Source organism: Physeter macrocephalus, chromosome 14 (assembly GCF_002837175.3).
Source record: "Physeter macrocephalus isolate SW-GA chromosome 14, ASM283717v5, whole genome shotgun sequence".
Lineage (NCBI taxonomy): Eukaryota > Metazoa > Chordata > Mammalia > Artiodactyla > Physeteridae > Physeter > Physeter macrocephalus.
Genome location: NC_041227.1, coordinates 19,648,522 through 19,672,891, shown reverse-complemented (window position 1 = coordinate 19,672,891; position 24,370 = coordinate 19,648,522). Strand labels below are relative to the sequence as shown.

The 24,370-nt window shown below is 43.2% G+C and overlaps 1 protein-coding gene across 1 annotated transcript in view; it reads left to right on the top strand.

Annotated features, from left to right (window-relative positions):
* Positions 1–24,370, top strand: part of PPP1R16B (protein phosphatase 1 regulatory subunit 16B) — a 107,326-nt gene that overhangs the window by 18,606 nt on the left and 64,350 nt on the right. Inside the window, exon 2 of the mRNA XM_024128545.3 lies at positions 7,285–7,635. Coding sequence (XP_023984313.1) covers positions 7,386–7,635 — 250 coding nt within the window. The 5' untranslated portion in view covers positions 7,285–7,385. The remainder of the gene's footprint in view (positions 1–7,284; positions 7,636–24,370) is intronic.

The window sequence follows — 24,370 nt, the reverse complement described above, 5'->3', positions numbered from 1 at the left end:
GCAGGAAGGCGGAAATGACGCTATTATTCAAAGGAGCGCTGTGGGAGGGCGGAGGTGTGCATCCTTTAGGAGAGAAAGTGGGTCCCAAGTGAGCTCGGAGCAGGGAAAGCCGGTGCAGCGTTTTGTTTTGATTTTTCCCTCATGCTCAATGGTACAGGAAGCACGAGGCGCAAGCACTCACGGCCTTCCTCCAGGGTGCTGCCAAGGTTCGGTGGAGAAGAATAGCTGAAGAACAAGAAAAAAAATCTTAACGTTTTCTGTTAACAGTGTGAACTTTGAGGCACTGTCTGACTCATGTTTTAAAGTCTCTTCAATTTGAATTCACCTTCCTTCGTGTTGTTCTTCTCAAGGCACTGGGCTCGAGTCCAAAGATGTGTCAACCAGCTGCTCCTCTGGGACGGAGGCGTCGCAAGGCCTGGGTCCCCTTCCCCCCCATCTCAGGGGGCGGGGCTGCCGTGGAAACCTGGCTTTGGCCTTCCCACCCTGCTTCAAGGCTGGTCCTCAGCTTGGGCCTGGAGGGCCATAAGATGGCCATTCTAGGGGAAGTGGAGGTATCTGGTGATATGCCCCAGCAAGAGACCACTCGTTCAGGCAACACCTCCTTCTGGGGCTCCCATTCCTGCATCCCTAAAAGTAGCATAAATGTCTGTTAGGGTACTTTTGGCTACAAGTAACAAAATCAATTCAACTGGCTTAAACAATAAAGGAGATAAAGTCCAGAGGTCCCTAAATTAAAGGACCCTGTTTCCCTCCTCTGACTCCCGAGTATTGGCGTTATCCAAAGGCCGGCTTCCAGCCACAACTAGGCTTCATGCTTCCAGTTCATGGGCAGTGGGAAGAGACAGCTTCTGATTGGTCCAGCTTAGGTCATGTGCCTCCCCCCAACCAATCACTCTGGCTGGGCTTGGGCCGCTGCTCATGGACTCTGGCCAATCAGCATGGAGTGATACTGAGGGACCCACACAGACCATCACCAAGCTGTGTATTTCAATGGGCCCATGCCTTCCTTCTTCTTCTCGTTTCCTCAGAGACATATCATCCCCCAAACAACACTCTTATATAATAGCCTTCTTTTCATTTTGGGGGAGGGGAGGGATTCTGTAGTACACCGTGTCCAGCCCGCCTCCACCTCGTCCCCAAGCGCAGCCCCTGCTTCCCTACACTGCTTGTTTTTCCTTTTCTGCGGCAGCGAGGGTTAGTGGATACACCAACAGGAATCCAGTTCAGCTTTGTCAGACAGCAGTCAGAGGCTGAATCAAGGCTTACTCCAACTGCCTGTTTCCTGCCTCACTGAGGGTCAAGGGCGTTGGCCTCAGACTTCGGGCTGCCCAGAATCGGGCTACTTTGGTTCAACCACCCAGACCTGACACAGCCACTGGTTGGAAAAATTATCAAGTACCGTAGTACTTTGTTTTCCCCTTGCTTCCGATTCCTCTTTTAACAGCACACACACATCCTGGATAACCTCACCCCAACCTGGCCTCTGCGGACCCCTCCCCCACCCGCGTCTCTAGCCCAGCCATTCCATTATCTCGCGTCCCCACATCGTGCCCAGTTCTCTTCAAGATGGTCCATCCGGATGCTCCCATAACACACTGGGCTCAGTATGTCTCCGTGGAGCTGGTTTTCCTCCAGTGAGGTCCTCCTTGGGGATCTCCTTTAAGAGTTAATGATGCCTGGAATTCTCTGGCGGTCCTGTGGTTAGGGCCCCAGGACGCTTCCACTGCAGGGGGCATGGGTTCAATCCCTGGTGGGGGAACTAAGATCTCGCACGCCACACGCAGCGGCCAATAAATAATAAATAAATAAAGACTCCCTACCCTTAAAAGAGAGAGAGAGGAAAAAAAAAAACAGTTGATAATGCCATTGCTCTCCTGGGTCCTGGCAGTTTGGGCTGTGTCTCCATCACCAGCCAGGGCTATCTCTGGAAGTACGGGCAGGGCCACCGGGTCTCACGAGGGAGCCAGTCCACAGCTCATAGGAGCCAGGACTTCTGTGGTCTGCCCCAGCACCCAGGCCAGTGCCCTGTCTTGGGGGCTGCCCAGCTGCTGTGTTAACAGCACTGATGGCAATTCTTTAATTAGACCAAGCAGGGTTTTCTTGGACGGGGGTGGGAGGAGGTGTGTGGGTCTATTGGGGGAAACTAGGTCACCTGAAAACCAGCAGTCAAGAGGGAGCTGTCCTGGAGCCCCAGCTCCAGGGAACCCAGAGGGGCAAGCGGGGTGGGAGCTGGCAGAGAGAGCAAAGTCGGAGAAAATGTGCTCTGGCCCCCTTTATTGGCCCTTGGGAGGCATTGTTCTCACCTTTCTCCAGGGGGCTGGGCAACTGCCCTTAATTCCTTTACCCAAGCAAACTGTCCAAGCCAGGGAAGGCACAGCAGTGAGTGCCTTCTGTCTGCATGGGGCCCACCACCCTGAGGCCCAAGGAGGGCACACTATACTGGGAGTCAGACCCAGGGTTCAAGTTACTGCTCAGTCTCTGTATCCCGTGAGTGTGTCCTCCACTCCCTTGTGTCTCTGTTTTGTCATCCATCCAATGGGTAGGGACTGTACCTGTCTTTACCCTGCTGTATACCTAGCTCTCAGTGCAGTCCTGGCCATGTGATAGACGCCCAATAAATATTTGTCAGATGAAGTAATGAGCTCCTATGAGTGCTTCTTTTATAAGATTGTTTTCACTGAGGATCCGTGACCAGGACGGTTTCCCAAATGTCAATCACAATTTTTGCCAGCACGAAATACCATCATTATTTAATTTTTCTTTGCTACCACCTTGTAAGATTTCCACTGAAGTAGATTTATTTAAAAAGGAAATTTTATTTCACTACCATAAATAAACACTAACTGTGAAACCAAATCCACAGGGAAAAAAAATCATTGTTATTACATTCTGTCTTAGATACCATTTCTTGCCCAAGGCTATTAGCCTCTTTCTCTTTGATTATGAGGGAAATTGACATAGTTACAAACATGGTTATAAAGATGTCTATTAGCAACGAACTATTAGCACTTTCTTCTGGAGACAATCTGATAGACTGAAAAAGAAGTGAAAAGGAGGTAACTTGGTGTCTCTGATTCCAAGTTATATTAAGTCTTGTCCCGAACTTTTGAAAATTCCCTCGGTATGGGTTCCCTTTCTACACTTAGGGAAACACCTGGCTGGGATGATGGCTGAGGAAGTTCTTGGAAAAGGATTAAGGGCTTTAACAGGGTGATTGATATGATTATTCTTATCTTCAGTCTTAGCATGTTTTTGGTACCTACCACTTAGTAGGTGATCAGTGAATACTTAATAATGAAGAAATGAGTAACCATCTGTGTACAGAATCTTAGGGCTGAAAGAAATGGTACAGAACACTTAGGCTGATCTGTCATCAGTAGAAATTGTACTCTCCGGTGAGTGACGGAGAATTTGCCATCTCCAGAGACAGCCACTGGACCACAAGCCCTTGTTCAATTGCTTGTTGGACAGCTCTGGAGGCCAGGTGCCTGTTTTTTTTTGGTGCACACCACTGTTCCCCTATGCCTTGGTCCTGTTCTGCACTGGGGAGACTCACAGACTATCTTCTCTTTCTTGTGCAGATTGGACTTGTGGGTATTTGGAGACTGCTCTCTCATTCCGCCTAAGGCAGGGCTTGCAAACTGAAATGACCATAGGAGCTAGCAAGTGATGCCAATTAGTGAAGGAGGTCAGGTGGGAGTAATGGGGGGGGGGCTAGTGGGGACTATGGGAAATTAGATGGGCCCCATCTAAATGGGACAGTCCTACTCCAAACCTGCTGATTATTGCCACGTGAGCCCAGTGTGGCCAGGTACTGAGATGTTCTAAGAAAAGCTGAAAATCTGATTTTGGATATAAAATCTTCAAGTTTTAAAAGTTAGCAATGAATGACAATACTGTAAATCGTGGTGTGGGCCAAAAACCAACCAAGCAAACACACAAACACGATGTGGACCACAGTGGGCTTTCTGGTTGTCTGGCCTTGTACCACAGGTTGCTCACTGCTTCCCACAAGACTTCTGTTCCCATTGGCTGGGCAGTCCCATCCACTTCCAGCCATGTTTGTGCGTGTTGGTTCCCAGAATTTCCTCCGTGGTGTTCAGCCCCTCTCCATGCCTTTGCACATTGCCAGGCTCCCATGTCTGCCCTCTTCACCTGGTGGACTACTCATCCTTGGAGATTCAAATCAGTTGCCTTCTACTCTGGAAAGCCTTTTCTGATAACCTTAGGCAGAAAAGGTCTTCCATTTTCTAGCTGTGTGATGTAGGGTAGTTTACTTAATCTCTCTGTGCCTCAGTTTTCTTATCTGTGAAATGGGGATGATAATAGTACCTATCTCATTAGGTCATCAGAAGGATTAGATTAGTTTACAGATAGATGACAGACAGGCAGACTTGGGTTTCCTAGAAGGCATAGCTGATCCTCAATCCATCTCTGAACCAGGACTCATCACAGGGCAGGTTTCATTGTTTGATTCCTTAAAGAAGAGGGGGAAAGTAACTATGTGGTCCACTAGCTCCCAGTGAGTTCTGACCATCATGATGATACAGCATGGTTGTGAATTCAACTCTTCTGAGCTCCTTACTTTTAAAAAGGAATATCTATCTAAATGACTAAAAAACAGTGAGCACGCCATATTCTGGCAGAGAAACTGGATCACTCACACATGGCTGGTGGGAATGAAAAAATGGTACAGCCACTTTGGAAAATAGTTTGACAATTTCTTATGAAACTTGTACTCTTGGGTATTTACTCCAGAGAACTGAAAACTTATGTTCACACAAAAACCTGTACATGAATGTATTAGCCCCAAACTAGAAACAACCCTGATGCTCTTCAATGAGTGAATGGATAAACAAACTGGGGCACATCCATAAAGTGGGGGTACCACTCAGCAACCAAAAGGGAATGAACTACTGTTATGCAAAACAACTTGGATGAATCTCAAGGGATGTTGAGTGAAAAACGTCAATCCCAAAAGGTTACCCACTGTCTGATTCTTTTATATAACATTTTTGAAGTGACAAAATTCAAGGCACACCTACAAAATTCAAGAGATGGGGAATAGATTAGTGATTGACAAGGGCAAGGACAGGAGTGCATTGGGAGAGGGGGATGAGGGATCCTTGTGTGATGGAACTGTTTGTATCTTGACTGTGGCGGTGGATACACAAACCTACACTTGTGACAAAATTGCTTAAAACTAAACCCACAAATGAGTACATATAAAACTGGGGACATCTGGATAGATTGATAGGCTGTATCAATGTCAGGTTCTTGGTTTCGACACTGGACTGTAGTTTGGCAAGATGTTACCTTTGGGATAAACTAGGTAAAGTTTGCACGGGATCGTTCCACATTATTTGTTACAACCGTATGTAAATTTATAATTATCTCAAAATAAAAAGTTTAACTAATTGAAAAGGCATTGCAAGATACTCAGAACAAAACAAAAGGCAACCAAGGGCAGTTTGCTTGTTTCCTGCTGAGCCTTGCCATTGGCTTATGTTTATCCTTTTTTTTTAAAAAAATAAATTTATTTACTTATTTATTTTTGGCTGCGTTGGGTCTTCACTGCTACACGGGGGCTACTCTTCGCTGCAGTGTGTGGGCTTCTCATTGCAGTGGCTTCTCTTGTTGTGGAGCTCAGGCTCTAGGCGCGAGGGCTTCAGTAGTTGTGGTGTGGGGGCTCAGTAGGTGTGGCGCACGGGCTTAGTTTCTCCGTGGCGTGTAGGATCTTCCTGGACCAGGGCTCGAACCCGTGTCCCCTGCATTGGCAGGTGGATTCTTAACCACTGTGCCACCAGGGAAGTCCCTGCCTTATGTTTATCCTTGAGATCAGGTCCACTCAGACCCCAGGAGCCTCTGCCCTCTGAATATTGCCAAGCCAACCCCTTCCCCATTCCTCCTGTGTATGCCCCAGTCTCTTCAGGGAGAGACCTGAAGAACATTCTGAGCCCCTGAGGGTCCAGCCGAAGGCTGAATCCTGGTTTTAGCCTCCTGAGGACCAGCAGCTCCAGAGTGAAGCAGGGAACCCAGGAGATTAACAATCACTTGCTGGAGCCCAGTGCTATGCTGATCCCTTTTACGATAGTGAGCATTTCCACAGCACATAAATGTAGACCTGTACCCAGCATCCTGCGATCTTCCACCAGCCTTGCCCCCATGGGTTCCCAGATGTGCTGCGTTTACGTGTCCCTGCTTTTCTTCCTCCAAGCTTGTTTCTCTTTGCTATAACTTGTTTCTCTTTGGTATTACTTTTTTGGTCAGCTCTTTCTTCCTTGAACATCCTGTAAATTCTGGGAGGTGGATACAAAATTTTACAGGTGGGAAAACAGGCTTAGAAAGGCTCAAGTTGTTCCAAGACCCTTTCCTTCTGCATCTGAGAGCCCATAGGGTCTGTGCTCACAGGAAGACAGCACCCACTTGCCTTCACACTGAAATTTTGTTGACCTCATGTCGCCCAAGAACTGATGAGAGCAAGAGGTGTGAATTTTTTTTAAAACGTCATCCAAAGAGGAAAACTTCAACTAAGGTTTTCTAGGTCCCAATAGTTCAGCAGCTATTTGTGGGTCTTAGGACCCCTTTATACTCTTAAGATTAAGGTTCCCAACGAGCTTTCGTTTATGTGGATTATATCTGTCAATATTAACCTATTTTGTAATTAATACAGAGGCATTTACAATATAATCCTCATTCCTTTAAAACTAACAATAAACCCCTTCTATGTTATAAAAAGAAACCCCCTATGTGTTATAACAATAGAACAACCTTATATGAAATTACAATATGACCACCCGAAAGGATTATTATGTGACCGTGATGGAGGTGTTAGCTAACAGTGGTAATCATATAGCAGTATAACAAATCAACATGTTGTACACTTGAAACTTACACAATGTCATAGGTCATTTATATCTCAATTTTTAAAAAATTGGGCTTCCCTGGTGGCGCAGTGGTTGAGAGTCCGCCTGCCGATGCAGCGGACGCGGGTTCGTGCCCCGGTCCGGGAAGATCCCGCATGCCGCGGACCGGCTGGGCCCGTGAGCCATGGCCGCTGAGCCTGCACGTCCGGAGCCTGTGCTCCGCAACGGGAGAGGCCACAACAGTGAGAGGCCCGCGTACCGCCAAAAAAAAAAAAAAAAAAAAAAAAAAAAATAATAATAATAATAATAAAGTAGGGGGAAAAAAGCGTTTGGAACATGGGGCCGGGTGACATCATCAGATCGGAGTTTTGAGCCTGACCAGCATGTCCATGTGTGTCTCTCCCCTTCCCCGCCACAGGCTCCAGCATGCGGCCCCAGCCCCCCAGGAGCCCCCATGCTGCCCCGGCCCCCGGCGCGCTGTGCTAGCCTCCAGCCAGGGCGCGGGGAGGCGCGGAGGCCATGGCCAGCCACGTGGACCTGCTGACCGAGCTGCAGCTGCTGGAGAAGGTGCCCACGTTGGAGCGGCTGCGCGCCGCCCAGAAGCGCCGGGCCCAGCAGCTGAAGAAGTGGGCGCAGTATGAGCAGGACCTGCAGCATCGCAAGCGCAAGCATGAACGGAAGCGCAGCACGGGCGGCCGGCGAAAGAAGGTGTCCTTCGAGGCCAGCGTGGCCCTGCTGGAGGCCTCGCTTAGGAACGACGCCGAGGAAGGTAGGTCACTCCTGGTCCTGGTTGGTGGGTGGCCACCTGGGCCTCTTGGATTCTGGGTTCTGTGCCAGTGGAGGGGAGAGCAGGGCGGGTCTGGCCCTCGCCCACGTTTGGGCAGCCCCACACATCTTAGGAGGTGGATGCTCCTAGGAAGGGCTCTGAAATCTGAGACTTCTTTTTGAAAACAAGAATACCAGCCTTTGGCTAATGAACACTCATTTTCCTTCCCTCCTGCTACTATTGACTGTCAGCCTACATCTTGTGCATTACTATTCCAGATATGGTGGTGAACCAGTGGATTTGGTTTCTCTCCTCCAGGAGCTCAATACTCTCAGGACTTTGCATTTCCTAAGCTCCTCCTCTGTACGGCAGAACTGTCTGCTGGTCCGTTTTATTCGGTCTTCGCTTTAGAGGTAGATGGTTTAGAGGGGTGGAGAACAGCATAGGCTCTGAGGTTAGATGACCCAGGTCTCAAGCTGGTTTTGTGAATTATCCCCTGGGTGACCCTGCCAAGTCTCTTCAGCTCCCTGTACCTTAGTTTCTGCCTCTGTAAAATGGGGATAATAGTAGTATCCACCTCCAGGGCTTGCTGTGAACACCAAAATAGAGAATACCTGCAAGTCCTTGACATGGGCCCTCCTGTGTAAGTGATTAGTATGTTTTAGTTTATTATATTGTTACTATATTTTATTTCATTATATTTATATACATTTATATAAAATTATACTTGTATAAAATCACATTTATTTAAAGAGTGTCCAGAAGTCTAGAAACAGAGACGAATGTATACAATGTTGTCTAGGACATTTTCACTCTGTAAAACGGATGAATAAATAACTATGAACACATATATGCATTCATATAATCTGTTTCCAGATTTTATGGATACCCTGTACTTGTTATATTTTATTTAGTTATTGTTATTATGTGTCTTATGATCCAGATATCATGATACCAAAGAGGCAGGTATAATAATACCCATTTTACAGATGGGGAAACTGAGACCCAGCAAGGCTCGGAAACTTGACCAAGGGAGGAGGGCTGGAATCAGAACTCCCAGGATCCAGGCTCTTGTCCTTGGCTTCATGGCCTTGTGGGTTTGCTCCCTGTTATAAGAGTGAACAGAGGATCGGTGATTTGGCCAAAGCCCCCTTCTCTGAGCATGCTCTGAGGGGTCACGCCTGCTCACTGTCCAGCTGAGATGTGTCCATGCATCCCGTGTTCCCCTCAGCAGGCTCTGGTCCCTCCCTGTATATGAATCCCTTCTGCCTGTCCTTGGAGGGACCTAGCCATGTTTCCTGGGTCCCTCTGGCCTGTCTCCACACCCTCCCCGCCCACCCCAGACACTCGGTGCTAAAGCAGCCAATAAAAGAACTGAGGGGTGGAGGCATTTACCACTCCAAAGAGTATTAGGGTTTACAAGAGTATTAGGGTCCTCAGGTTCTAGAACCCTCTGAGAAGCACACTTCCCTTTCTGCCCTGGTTACAGAGAGCTCTGGGAACTGAGTAGAGAGGCATTCCCGGAACCACTCGGCTGCAAAAGGCGCAGCCAGGGCCTGGGGTGAGCAGCCCCTGTGAGAGAGGCGTGAAATCTCAGGCTCCAGGGACGTGGCCCTGCGAGGCTACTTCCCACGTGTCATTTGCCGGGTGACGCGTCGGGTCCCTCCCACTCAGTGGGCGGCACGTCATGACGTCTGATTTTGTCGTGGGCGGCACTGCATCAGCCCTCCTTTCACACTCATCTTCCACCCCCTTCTCCCCTGACTGAGGCCCCTTTCCCCTTGCTGAAGGGGCTTTTCAGAGGCTCTGTGAGCTGGACGACCGGCTGCTTCGGAGCATCCGTGCCTCCCCCCAGCCTTCCGCTTCCCCACCCCAGGCCCCCGCCCCCTGGCCCGCACCGCGGTGCGCTCGCACGGGGACAGGTTAGAAAGAGTGCTGGGCTTGGGTCCAAGGTCCAGGGGCCCCTCGGCCCTGCATGTGACCTTGAACAGCTTGTTTCACCTCTCCAGGTCCAGTTTCTTAATCTGTAAAAGGGGTTTTGAACGCTTGCCCTCAAGGGGGTGTAGCAAGAATTAGACAAGATCCTGGATGTCACAGCTCTTTGAAAAGTGACCCTGAACCCTATACCAGCATGGTGATCATTTTAACACACTTTTCCCAATGTATTTTTTTTTTCAAGACTTTAATGTTTTTAAGAACCCAAATACATGCTTCTGGTAAAAAATCAAACTACATAGAAATGTAAAAAGTCCCCGTCCATCCCTCCCTCCCTCCCTTCCTCCCTCCCTCCCTTCCTTCTGTGATTACTAATGCGCTTAGTTTGATGTGTTTCCTTCTAGGCATTTTTCTTACTTACTTAAGTATTTGTAGACTTGGAGAAGTAAAGAGCTAGTTTGTGATTTTTGTTTGTTTTGGTTTTTATGTAAGTGATGTTATACTCGATACATTATTCTGTAGGTATTTATTTTTACCCAACAGTGTATCTTGGAGGTGTTTTCATGCCTAGTACAATGGGATAATAGACCTGCATTCTTCTTTTTTCGTAGTATTCTGCAGTATGGATTCACCAGCATTTTTGAACTACTTCCTTTTTGTTAGGCATATAAGTGTTTTCAGTAGTTTTGCTTTTGCCACAGTGAATGTTTTGTGCACACATGCAAATGTTTATCTGTATATTAAATCTGAATAAGAAAAGTGATAGATCCCCCAGGCTGGTCCCCTGACAGCCAAGTGAGAGTGGAGGGCCAGAGCACTGCGCCCCGTGGCAGGCAGTTGGAGTGCTGTGAGAGGTGCCCCTGGGGTCCACAGTTATCTGGGCTTTGAGCGGGGGTGTGGAAGCTGCCAGCCGCCAGCAGGCGCTCTCACCAGACTATGCTCAGCTTCCTGGCAGCATGACCAAGCCCGGTGCTCCCAGCTGGCTAGGACGGCCTCTGCATGCTGGGGAGCTGGTGCTGGGGCAGCTGCTGGGGAGTTAGCTGACAGTGGGATGGGAACGTGGGGTAGCAGCTCCCCCGCTCCCCTGAGCTCACAGCAGAGGCTGAGTCAACCTCCTCCACCTGCCAGGGTGATGTGAGTCATTCCTGGAGTAAGGCAGTGCTGGAGAACTCACTGACTTTCCTTCTCTGGCTCCGCATCGCCTCAGGCTAATGTCCGGGCACCAGGGACCCTCCGTGGCCTTGGACTTGTCTGAGCCCCATGTTCCCACTGCTGGGTATCAGTTCCAGCCACCTCCACCTCCTCTGGCTTCCTGCCCAAGCCCTGCGTTCTCTTACCTTTCCACCTTTGCATATGCGGTTCCCTCTGTCTGGAACACTCTTCCCCTGAGTAAGTCCTACACCCTTCAGGTTTAGGTCCTGTGGTACCTTCTTGAGGAGCTGTCTCTGATCCTTTTCTGTACCCTTTCCCCCATCACTAGGTAGAGCAGTAACTCAGTACACAGCTGACGTTTACTGAGAGGCAGTGCAGTGTCGTGGAGAGAAGCATAGTCTCCGGAGCTAGTTATCCAGGACTCCCCATCCAAGCTCTGCCGTATACTAGCTGTGCAACCTGGGAAAGTTCATTAATTTCTTGGTGCCTCGGTTTCCCCCATCTGTAAAAACAAGGATGATATAGTACACCTGCCTTAATTTAATCCTGTAGGATTAAATTGGGTTGACACATGTGGGAGTGGTACGGTAAGAAGTACATATGCTATACATATGATATCACTTAAATGTGGAATCTAAAATATGACACAGGTGAACTTATTTACAGAACAGAAACAGACTCACAGACATAGAAAACAAACTTATGGTTGCCAAAGGGGAAAGGGGGTGGGGAGTTTAGGAGTTTAGGATTAGCAGATACAAACTACTGTGTATAAAATAGATAAACAACAAGGTCCTACTGTATAGCACAGGGAACTATATTCAATATCTTGTAATAAACTATAATGGAAAAGAATATGAAAACATATATACGTATAACTGAATCACTTTGCTGTACACCGGAAACTAACACAACATTGTAAATTAACTATACTTTAATTTAAAAAATTTAAATGAGACGTACATACGATATAAATTGTTATCCTGCATAATCTATTATTCTACACTTACATAATCTATTATTAGTGTATATTCTGATTGTCATCATTATTACTATTTACCAAGTGCTTGCTTTGTACCAGGCTGCCTGCTTTACAGGCATTATCTCAGTTAATCCTTCCAGCAACCCTCTGAGGTAGAGAGTGAAACTCCATTTTTAAAAATTTGCCCATTTTAAGTGTACAGTTCAATGATTTTCAATAAATTTACAAAGTTGGGAATCCATCACCACAGCCTAGTTTTAGACTATTCCATCGCCCCAAAAAGAAACTTTGAGTCCATTTGTAGTCATTCCCAGTTTCTACTCCAGCCCCCGCCCCAGGCAACCACAAATCTATTTTTTGCCTCTATATATTTGCCTTTTCTGGACATCTCATTTACATGGACTTATACACTATGTGATCTTTTGTGACTGGCTTCTTTCATTTAGAATAATGTTTTCAAGGTACATCTAGGCTGTGGCATGCGTCAGGACTTTATTCCTTTTTATTGCCTTATAGTATTCTGCAGTATTGATGTGCCACATTTTGGGGACCCATTCACCAGTTGATGAACATTTGGATGGTTTCCATTTGGGGTTATGATGAGTAATGCTGCTAAGAACATTTGTATGCAAGTCCTTTTGGGGACATATGTTTCCATTTCTCTTGGGTAGTTACCTAGGAATGGAATTGTTGGGTCACGTGGTAAATTTATGTTTAACTTTTAAGAAACTGCTAAACTGTTTTGCAAAATGGCTTCACAATTTTACATTCTCAGACTTCATTTTACAGGTGAAATTGTACATTGTACCCTTACATTGAAGCTGTGAGAGGCTATGTCACTTGTCAAGATCTCATAGGTTTTAAGTGTCAGACCTGGGACTTGAACCCAGATCTATTGTCCCTGAAGCCCATGCTTTTAACCACCAGGTGGTCCTGCTACCTCCTGCTTTTTTTTAAAAAGGAAAATAAGAACCATTCACTTGTGGTTCTGATCTGTGTCTCTGTGGGCCTTAAGGACCCTGGTGTTTCTGCTGACCTCTTGGGCCCTTAGTATTGGGGGGTCCCTGGATAAGCTCTTCATCCCTATAATTTCTTTCTATGGCCACATGAACCATCCTCTCTTGAAACCACCAAACACTTATTAAGTTGTCAGGGCTTCTGTTCTTCCCTCAGAATGTGTAGGGTTTCCTTTATGGAAACTCTGTTCACATTGAGGAAAAAGTTTGAGTGATTCTTCTATAGGCTGATTTTAACTCTTCAGCTGTTATTCTCCTGGTAAAGGCTTTCAGACTTTTTTTTTTAAGTGGAAACTTTTCTTTAAATGAAATATTATGCAGAAACCCAATATGTAAAGCACATGAAGGAACTATTCTGGCTGCGGTAGGCGGGGGTTGCTGGCTCCTCAGCCACCTCCCCTCCCCCACCCCACCCCCACAGACTTCTCCCCAACTCCCAGGTGCGTTGGCGGACACCTGGGCTCTGCAAGCCAAGCTTCAACCATTGACTCATCTAAAGAAAACACAGCTCTAACTTTCACTTTTGATGATTTTGAAAAGGGAAGTTTCTTTTCTCCTAATTATAAAAACAATGCATCCTTATTTGCAGAAAAAATTTAAAATACAGAAAAGAAAACATTAAGAAGAACATAAAATCATGTCCTCCTACTGAAGAGCAACAATCATTGATAATATTTTGGTGTCGTTCTATCAGTCAGAGTCCTGATCGGAAACAGAAGTTGCTCTCACGTGGGATAATTTGAGAAAAGCTTAATAAAGGAGCAATTTGCAGAGTTTAGGACAATAGTCTTCACACTTTTTGGTCTCAAAGCCCCTTTATATTATTAAAAACTGAGAACCCCTAAGAACTTTTGTTTAACTGGGTTCTATATCAATATTTACCATATTGGAAATTAAAACTGAGGAATTAAAATAAATGTGTATTCACTGACTAAAACATAAAAATAAATTCATTAACTGTTGTACTAGTTATCTATTGTTGCATAGCAGATGAGCTCAGAATTTAGAAACTTAAAACAATAAATATTTACTGTCTTACACAATTTCTGTGAGTCAAGAACCCTGGAGCAGCTTAGCTTGGGTGATTCTAACTCAGGGTCTCTCATAAGTTTGCAATCACCTCAAGGTTTAACTGGGGCTGGAGAATCCACTTCCAAGATGCCTCACCCACATGGCTCTTGGCAGGAGGCCTCAGTTTCTTGCCATATGAGCCTCTCCCTAAGGCTGCCTGAGCGTCCTCTCAACATGGCAGCTGGCTTCCTGCAGAGCCAGTGACCCAAGAGATAGAGCAAGGAGGGAACCACAGTGCCTTTTATGACCTAGCCTTCTAAGTCACATACCATTGCTTCTGCCATATTCTATTCATTAGAAATGATTCACTGAGTCCAACCTACACTCAAGGGGAAGGGAATTAGGTTCTACCTCTTGAAGGGAGGAGAATTTGTGGACATGTTTGAAAACCACCACAAATGTTAACATAAATCTTTTTATGAGAAATGATATTTTCTTTTTCTTTTTTTTTCTGGATTATCCATTTATTTTAAGGCAAAGGTTTCTTAATACTAAGACTTTGAATATATAATTTTAGTCAAAATATTTTTAAAATTCTACTAAATATTCATATAGGAAAGTAAATTAGACTTTTTCACAAATAATCAAGAAATGATATTTTCAAAATGAAAAAAAATAGTGAGGAGAGTAGCCTTGTTTTATGCTTTTGCAAATCTTTTAAAGGTCTGGCTTAATAGAAGACAGCTGGATTCTCTCATCCACTTCTGAGTTCAATCTGTTGTGATATGTTATTTTGGTTGAAGTAAATGAAGAAAATCTTACCTCACACAGATATATAGTTGGAAAAGGGAGGAAATATTTTAATTGCTTTTTCAGATAAATGTGGATATTCTTTGAAATCTCAATCAAATGCAACAGGTATTAGTTTCTTGAAGGTTAATTGCAATGTGGAATCTGAAACTAGATCAATTTTTAGCGTTTCTTATGCTATTATGTTAAAATCCATTGGTTTGTCTTACATTCTGAATGGCTCTTTTATACATGCATACTTTTTCAACATAACGTATTGGTCTGTTAGAAAGTATTGGTTCACTTTTTTGGATATGACACCAAAAGCAATCAAAAGCAACAAAAGCAAAAGTAAACAAGTAGGACTACGTCAAACTAAAAGGCTTCTGTACAGCAAAAGAAACAACTAATAAAATGAAGAGGCAACCTACAGAATGGGAGATAATATTTGCAAACCATATATCAGATAAGGAGTTGATATCCAAAGTATATAAAGAACTTATACAACTCAATAGCAAAAAAGCTAAATAATCCAATTTAAAAATGGGCAGAGGACCTGAATAGACATTTTACCAAAGAAGATATACAAATAGCCAACAGGAACATGAAAAGATGCTCAACATACCAATCATCAGGGAAATGCCAGTCAAAACCACAATGGGATATCACCTCATACCTTTTAGGTCGTCTATTAATCAAAAAGATGAGATAAGTGTTGGTGAGGGTGTGGAGAAAAGGGAACTCTGTGCACTGTTGATGGGAATGTAAATTGGTGAAGCCACTGTGGAAAATAGTATGGAGATTCCTTTAAGAATTAAAAATAGAACTACCATATGATCCAGCAATCCCACTTTTGAGTATATATCCAAAGGAAATGAAATCACTACCTTGTAGAGATATCTGCATTGCAATATTCATTGTAGCATTATTCACTACAACCTAAATGTTCATCAACGAATGAATGGATAAAAAATGTGGTACACACACACACACACACACACACACACACACACATACACACACACTGGAATATTATTTGGCCATAAAAAAGAAGGAAATACTGCCATTTAGGACAACATGGATGAAACTCGAGGGCATTATGCTAAGCAAAATGTCAGAGAAAGACAAATATTGTATGATACCACTTTACGTGTGGAAGTAAAATAGCCAAACTCATAGAAACAGAGTAGAATGGTTATTGCTAGGGGCTGGTAAGGGTGGGGGTCAAAGGGTATAAACTTCCAGTTATAAGACGAATAAGTTCTGGAGATCTAACATACAGCAGGCTGACTATAGTTAACAATAATATATTATATATTTGGAATTGCTAGGAGAGTGGATCTTAAATGTTCTCACCACACATACGCAAAAAGGGTAATTATCGGAGATAATGGAGGTGTTAACTAACCTTACTGTGGCAATTATTTTGCTATATATACATATCAAATCAACACGCTATACACCTTAAACTTTCACAACGTTATATGTCAATTATATTGCAGTAAACCTGGAGGAAAAAATAAAGTATTGGTTGACTGAGTTATACAGATCTTCTAAATGTTGACACATTTCATTGTACAATATAAAAAATTTATACTTTCTAACCTAAATGGAATATAATCTGCAAAAAAACCCACAAAACTAAATCACTGTGCTGTACACCAGAAACTAATACAATATAGTAAATAAACTATACTTCAATAAAAAATTTGTATTTTCAACACTAATCTCACCAGAAAATTCTTCCAAGTACTGGGAAACTATAAGGTCATGGTGGTGAAACAAGTTTTTGCCTGAAAGCCCAAATTCTATCATTGGCAATAAACATTATCAGTGAGAGGATCTCTTTGTCCTTTTTAGAGAAAAAGACTGATAACCATTGTTTGTCCATGTTCTGGGGGGCACACACGGGGTGTACGCAACCCGGTTGTCCTCACTCTTGGTATCTGCATTCAAACACAGAGCGACTGTGTGTGTATTTACAAAATAACTTTCACCCTAACATTTGTCAGTTCAACAAAATTAATCATCTACTCTGTGCTTTGAAGAACCTAAGCAAAGTAGTAGTATAAATAAGGGCTGGGGTGGGAGGCCGTGTAAGCTATGACACCAGGGAGAGTGCCTCTGAGGAGGTGATTTGGGCTGACCTTTGAATGTGGAGAAAGAGGCAGCCACGTGGGAATCTGGAGGAAAGGGATGAAGGCATGGGATGGGAATGAACTTGAGGACGGAAAGAAGATGGAGGCAGAGAGGTAGCCTGGGGGACATTGACCCCTGAAGATTGTGGTAGGACGCGTACATTTAATTGGGTTGAGATGAAAAGCCACTGGTGGGTTTTGAGATGGGGAAGCATGTGGTGAGACATAGATTGTGAAAAGCCTTTGCTGGCTGTTGAGTGGAGAAGAGACAGTAGGAGTCTCTTCCTATGGGAGCATGAGTGAGAACAGGGAGGCCTTATCACAAGCTATCTCAGAGGCTTAGGTGAGAGCCTGAGTGTTGGCCGTGGAGATGGAGAAACGAAGAGGTAGAGCCGCCAGGGCTTGTGTGTCAGGTGACAAAGGGAAGGACTTAGAGATGACCCTTGGTTTTTGACTTGAGCACCTAAGTGGGTGATGGTGCCGTATTTTGAGACTGGAAAGACTGGGGTGGGAGGGAGGTGGGAATTTGAAGAGAATCGAGAGTTCTGCAGGGCCATCCAAGTTGACATGCCCTTTTAACATCCAAGGGGAGGTCTCAGGGATGGGTTTAAAAATTTGAGAGTCATCAGCTTACAAATGCAACCTTTTTAAGGTGAAGGGGCTGTCTGAGATCATGTAGGAAGTACGATAGAGCAAAGAAGGGGCCCCAGGAGAAGGCCCTGGGACACCTTAATAGCTACATGTTAAGCCAGGAAGAGGACAAAAGGGGCCAAGAACCATCTGCCAGGGAGGAAGAAAGAAAACTAGGATGGTGTGGCATCTCAGAAGCCTAAGGAAGGAGGTGTTTTTAGAAGAAAGGTCTGTCTGCTGAGTCAAATGTTGCTTAGAGGTTGACTATTTTATTCTGTCTTTATGTAGTCTTTGGAAAAGAGATTTTAAATGACAACCTCATACAGCTCTGTCTGAGTGTACCATAATTTATGGAACCACTTTCCATATTATTGGATTTTGAGGTTGTTTCTAATTTTTGCTACTATAAATTATGCCATCGTGATTATCATTGTATAAAAGTATTTGGCCACAGCTTTGATGATTTACTTAGAGTAGATTCTCAGAGGTTCAATAGATCCAAGGATATAACATATGCAAAGCTTCAATATAAACTGCTTATTTGGTCACCAGAAAGGTTACATCAGTTTACACCCCTGTCAGCAGTGGGTACCGGGCCAGCCTGACCTCTGCCTTCCCCATCAACACTGGTCAGTGGCACTAAAAACACACTTTGCTGATATATTTGATATATGAAAAATAGTTCTGTGGTCCTAATATGCATATAATTGAGATGTTTGAGGTTGAATACCTATTTATAAGCTTACGGGTCATTTCTTCCTCTGTTTAGATTTTTGTCCATTTTTTCTACTAGTGTGTTTCTTTTTCTTATTGATTTCAATGATTGTATATGTTTGTGTGTGAGGGGGAGAAGGAAAGGGGAAGAATGAAAACAGAGGGGGAGATGTTAACTCTGTTGTCATGTATGGTGCAAATATTTCCTGCATTGTGTGTGTGTGTGTGTGTGTGTGTGTGTGTGTGTGTGTGTTTGCTTTAACATTTTGTTTATTGTATATATATATTTTATGCCCTGGAGTCCTTAATTTTTATGTAGCCAAACCTAATGATATTTGCTTTTTTTCCCAATTATTTTGTTCTTTGCTTTTATCCCTCTAAAACAGGGGTCAGAAAACTATGGCTGGAAAGCCAAATCTTCCCACCATCTGTTTTTGTAAATAAAGTCTTACTGACACACAGCCACAGCCATTTGTTGACATACTGTCTCTGCTTTCACAGCATAATGGCAGAGCTGAGTAGGTGCAACAGAGACCATAAGGCCTGCAAAGATGAAAATATTTACTCTCTGGCCCTTTACAGAAAAAGTTTGCTGACTCTTGCTCTAAAGTGTTTCCTCATCCAGTGATGTATATTAACCTTTATGTTCTAGATTTTGCGGGCCTTATTTAAATAAATTAAATATGTAATCCTTCTGGAATTCATTTGAGTATAAAGTAATAACTGAAAAAACTGTCTATCTCTATATTGTTTCCAAAGAATTATCAATCGTTCAGCATCTTTCCCTTCCCCGTGAGTTTGTGATGCCACCCTCATACTCTAGACCCTTATCTGTGAAGAAGGGTAACTTTCCAAGCTGTTTATTCTGTTCTAACAATCTGTTTTTCTGCCAGTTTTGCACTGTTTTGATCCTTGTAGTTCTATATTGTGGCTTAATGTATGATAGAAAAGTCCTTCTTCATATGGCTCTTCCTTTTCAAAATGTTCCTGGTTATTTTTGGCTGTTCACATAATATTTAAGACCTTTTGGGTTAGTTTTCCCTGCAAAGCTCAAAAATAGATTCCTCCAAAATTGATCAGTATTATAAATGGACACAGGGTTTCAGCTTTTCAAAATGAAAGGAGTTCTGGAGGTGGATGATGGTGATGGTGGTGAATATATTTAATACCAATAAACTGTACACTCTAAAATAGTTGAGATGGTAAATTTTATGTTATGTGTGTTTTACCACGATAAGAAGAATTGAAAAGAAATTTAACCAGGGACTGATGGGAAGGGAGAAAGAGACTTTATTGTCTAATGGGTACAGAGTTTCAGTTCGGGAAGATGAAAAAAGTTCTCAAGATGGATGATGGTGGTGATAGTTGCACAACAATGTGAATGTACATAATACCACTGAACTGGACACTAAAAATTGTTAAAATGGTAAATTTTATGTTATGTATATTTTATCACGATTTAAAAAGTTAATTTGGGCTAAACTGATCTTTGTCATAGTGAGTTTTTCTAAGTAGGTGAGTAGTACGTGTCTCTATTGGGAAAGTATTCTTTTACATCCTTTAGGAAAGCTCTAGGTTTTTTTGTTTGTTTGTTTGTTTGTTTTTTCATGTAAGCTCTGTTTATTTCTTGAAAGGAGGGCTTTAAGTTTTTGTATATGAACTTTGTATCAGGCCCCTGAGCACCTTAGTCTCAGCTTTTCAGTAGGTTCCTTGGGGGTTTTCTGTGTAGAAAATAACATTATTTGCAGATCGTAGGGTTGTCTGTTTATTCAAACCCTGTTCATTCCAGGGTTTCATTCAGCCTGTCCTGCCTGTATCATCTCCTCCCATCTCTTCTCCCCCTGACTATTATGAGATGTGACTTTGAGATTTGTGAACCTGCTCTATTTTGTCTATATCTTTCCCCAAAGTCTGATCTGACCCACCCTAGGGTGAATGGCTCTGTCAGTTTCCTCGTTCAGGTTGAGTGTGTCTGTTAGTATGACTAAGTTTCCGTTGGCTTTTTGGGCAGCCACTGTTGACTCATATTGAGTTTATAAGAAACTAAAGCTCTTGGGTCAGTGTTCCATTAGTGGAGTAACATCTTCCTCATCTGGTCCTAATGCAGTTGATCTTTTTGTTAAAAAAAACTATTTGTTGAAGTGTATTATTCATACAGAAAAGGGAAAAACTGGTTGCACTTTCATATGCTGAGGATCCCCATGCAACCAGCACTCAGATCAAGAGGCAGAACATCAGCGGCACCCCAGCAGCCTTCCTGGACACACAGGTGACTTTCAACATTGAAATCGAGGCTCTAAATTTATCTTGTTGCGTTTTGTTTTGTTTTGTTTTTTTGGCTGTGTTGTGCGGCTTGTGGGATGTTAGTTCCCAGACCAGGGATTGAACCCGGGCCCTCAGCAGTGAAAGCGCAGGGTCCTAACCACTGGACTGCCAGGGAAGTCGCAATCTTGTTGAGTTTTGAGCCCATTATCCACCTGCTCAAATAATTCGGTTGTCCTGAATGATAAATTAAGACTGGTGACAGGAAATCCAACTCAAACTAACACATGTGTATACAGGGGACTACCAAAAATGTCTCTGAGTAGATGACTGTCAGCAGTTTGAAGTATATATCCTATCTTTTTTGCAACACCAATAGGAATTATTTCTCCTCTCCATCATGTCATAGGTTCAATAATCCCAGAACTGAATCTCATTGGCTGAGATTGGCTATATACTTACCTCTCAGCCAATCACAGTGGCTAGAGCGTGAGTACGAAGCTATGATTGGTCTGATCTGAGTCATATGTCCACCCTTGGAGTCAGCTCCTCCCAAAATACATGGACTGGTGCTTGCAGGTATGTTGTACCTACCCCAAGGAAAATTGGGATGCTATTACCAGAAGGAGGGAAAATGGATGCCGGCCAGGCCATAGTTAAATATGTCTACTTCAAATGAAATATTCATCAACAGTTTCTACTCCATGTTGTTCATAAATGCAATGAACATTTGCCTTCTAGTTCAGAATTGTCCAGTAGAACTTTTTCTGATTATGGAAATGCATTGTCCAGTACAGTAGCTGCTAGTCACATGTGGCTATTGAGCACTTAAAATGTGATGTGTGACTAGGGTGACTAAGGAACCAATATTTCGATCTTATTTAATTTAAAATAATTTAAGTAGTCAACTGTGCTTAGGCTGGAGGCTACTGTATAGGACACCACAGGCCTTGACCATTATTCAAATCCTTGACAAAAATGTTGAACATGGCCAAAGACAAGAGCTTGGGAGCACAACCCCAGAGACCGCCTTCATATTAAGGTATCACAGGCAATCATTACCCACTGGGGATATTTGTTCAACTGAAATGAACTTAACTGTACTGTTATTTGTAGTTGGTATGTGGGAACACCTTCCTTTTCTACAGAAACTTGAAAGAAGAGTTCTCTCTGAGGATTAAATTATAACAAAACATGTCATGAATCAAAGTAGAGACTCTTGCACAGACATACATGGAACACAGTCTGGACATCTTCAGACCAGCACTGGTGGTTCAATAGTGAATAAGAGACCAGGCCAGGCCAAGCTGGAGCTGAGTCTAGCAAAGTCATTTTGGAGAAATCACAGTATTCACATGCTTCACAGTAGATAATGTTATAAAAAGAGCTTTGTCAAGAACAGATGCCTAGATTATTCTAAGTGAAATAAGTCAGACAGAGAAAGATAAATACAGTATGATATCACTTATATGTGGAATCTAAAACAACCAAACTCATAGAAACAAAGACTAGAAGAGTGATTACTAGGGACTGTGAGATGGGGGAAATGGGGGGAAGAATAAAAAAGAAACTAGTTTTCTCTCACCTTTTATTTATTTATTTTTAATTTTTTTAATGGTATTTATGTCAGGGAATTAGGATTATAGAGTTTTTTTTTTAATTACAGAATTTCTCCCTCCCTCCCTCCATCCCTCCCTTCCTTCCTCCCCTCCTTCCTCCCTGTTTCTCTCCCTCCCTTCCTCCCTCCCTTCCTTTCTCCTTCCCCTCCCTCCCTCCTTCCTTCCTTTCTTTTTCTTTTTGGCTGTGTTGGGTCTTAGTTGCGGCATGTGGGATCTTTTCGTTGCAGCGCATGGGCTCTTCATCGCGATGCACAGGCCCCTCTCTAGCTGTGGCATGGGGGCTCCAGAGCACGTGGGCTCTGTAGTTGCAGCACGCGGCTCTCTAGTTGTGGCGCATGGGCTCAGTAGTTGCGATGCGTGGGCTTTGTTGCCCTGCAGCATGTGGGATCTTAGTTCCCAGACTAGGGATCGAACTTGCGTCCCCTGAATTGGAAGGCGGATTCTTAACCACTGGACCACCAGGGAAGTCCCTCTCTCACCTTTTAAAAAATGTAATTTGTACACTTTGATAGACAGACTTGCTTATTTGTCTGATTTTTAATAATATCAATATTTCTATGCAAAGAGAGAATGCAATGTGTTTTTCAATGGTAGAAAAAAATTGAAGAGCAAAAACTGAAGTTTCTACAGATTGTTACAATATATTCCCTTAGTTTTACAACAATTATGAAAGAAGTTATGATCTTGATATGCTTCTGAGTTTGCTGAAGCCAGTTGGAAAGCTCTTATTCCATTCCCTTCAACATACCTCTCTTAAACTGATTTCTATACTGAATGTCATTAAAACAAAACAAGGAAGCATCACAGGTAAAAGTTATGCCCTGGAAGTACTGTTGTTGTCAATTCAACTTAGGTAAATATGTTAATAAGCAAGAAGCAAGCTCATTTTTTACATTAAAAACTTTAAATACAGATATAATAGTGTTTATTTTTTCAAAGAGTGTATACCGGCATGTAATATGGGGAATCAGTATTCTGCTCATAACTTTTTGTTTTATTATAATTGCAAAAAGACAAAAAGTTCTAAGTATAACAGTGAATCTTTTTTAAAACTTTTAATTTTATACTGGGGTATCATTGATTAATAATGTGTTAGTTTCAGGTATACAGCAAAGTGATTCAGTTATACATATACATTTATCTATTCTTTCTCGAATTCTAAGTATAACAGTGAATCTTTTAAATCAACATATATACACACTTTCAACAATGTGTACAGTTTTGTACTTTTTTCCTTTTTCCCTCCATTGTTAGTTTGATTATATTTATTCAAGTGTAATTCTATGTCTATTGAATCCAATTATAAACATTAGGACTTAAAAAAAAAAAACCAGATGCCTAGAAAAAGGAGGCTAGGGGATCATTTATGAGCAGTGAGATCTAAATACTGTCCAAGGGAGAGGACAGGGTGACCAACAACTTTGAAGATTACCATCCCGTTGCTAAGGACAATCTGATTATGGAAAAGGAGACTTCAACCCATGCTGACGTAATGCCGTTTAATGTGATGATTATGTATCTCCTTGCAACCCTCTGATTATAATTTGGCGTGCCAGCCAGGTCTGCCTACAGATGCAGAATGAGTCGACCATGCTTAAACGAATTTCTGACGTGCAAGACAATTCTCTTTCTCACGTGAAACTGGCATTGTGGTTTTATTCAATAGCCTTATATGCTTGGATAGTGTGAGATTACTCTTGGTAGAAGAAACCACTTGTAATAGACTGATAAACCACAGTGATGCCATTCTGGGGGATTCAACCAATTTGGTGCTCTCCTGGAACCTTCTTAAACCTGACACACCATGACACCAGCATTTCGCTGGGTGTTGATATGGAGATATATGAGAGGCTTGTCAAATGCTCACTGAAGTCTAGACACTTCCTAATGTTGGCATTTGTCAGTCTAGTGACCCTGTGGAGGAGATAAATGAGGTATTTTTTGCATGATTTATTCTTGCTTGGCTTCTAGGAACCACTGTTTCTCTTCTAATGGAGTGAGAAAATGGTCAGTATTTCTGTCAAAGAAACTCAGAGACTCTTTAAATGCACAAACCCTAAGCCCTCCTCTCAACACTCACCAAAGCCAAAGTCATCAACCATGCGGAAGCAGGTTGGGGTTTGAAAAATAGAAGAATGTTCCAGAATCTTCTCAGAGTATTGCATTGTCCGGTGCCTTCATCCCATGATTGTGCCAACAAATAGAGCTGGTCTCACTGCCCATCCTGTCTGCCATATTTGATGGAGGAATTTGTGTCCAGAGCAGAGGGAAAGATTAAGAAAGGATAGATATGGAACCCACTAAGTCCAGGAGAGGGAAATGGAACTTTTGTCATTTACACGGGAAAAGCCAAATGAAACCTAAATCTTTTTTTTTTTTTTTTTTTTTTTTGCGGTACACGGGCCTCTCACTGCTGTGGCCTCTCCCGTTGCGGAGCACAGGCTCCGGACGCGCAGGCTGAGCGGACACGGCTCACAGGCCCAGCCGCGC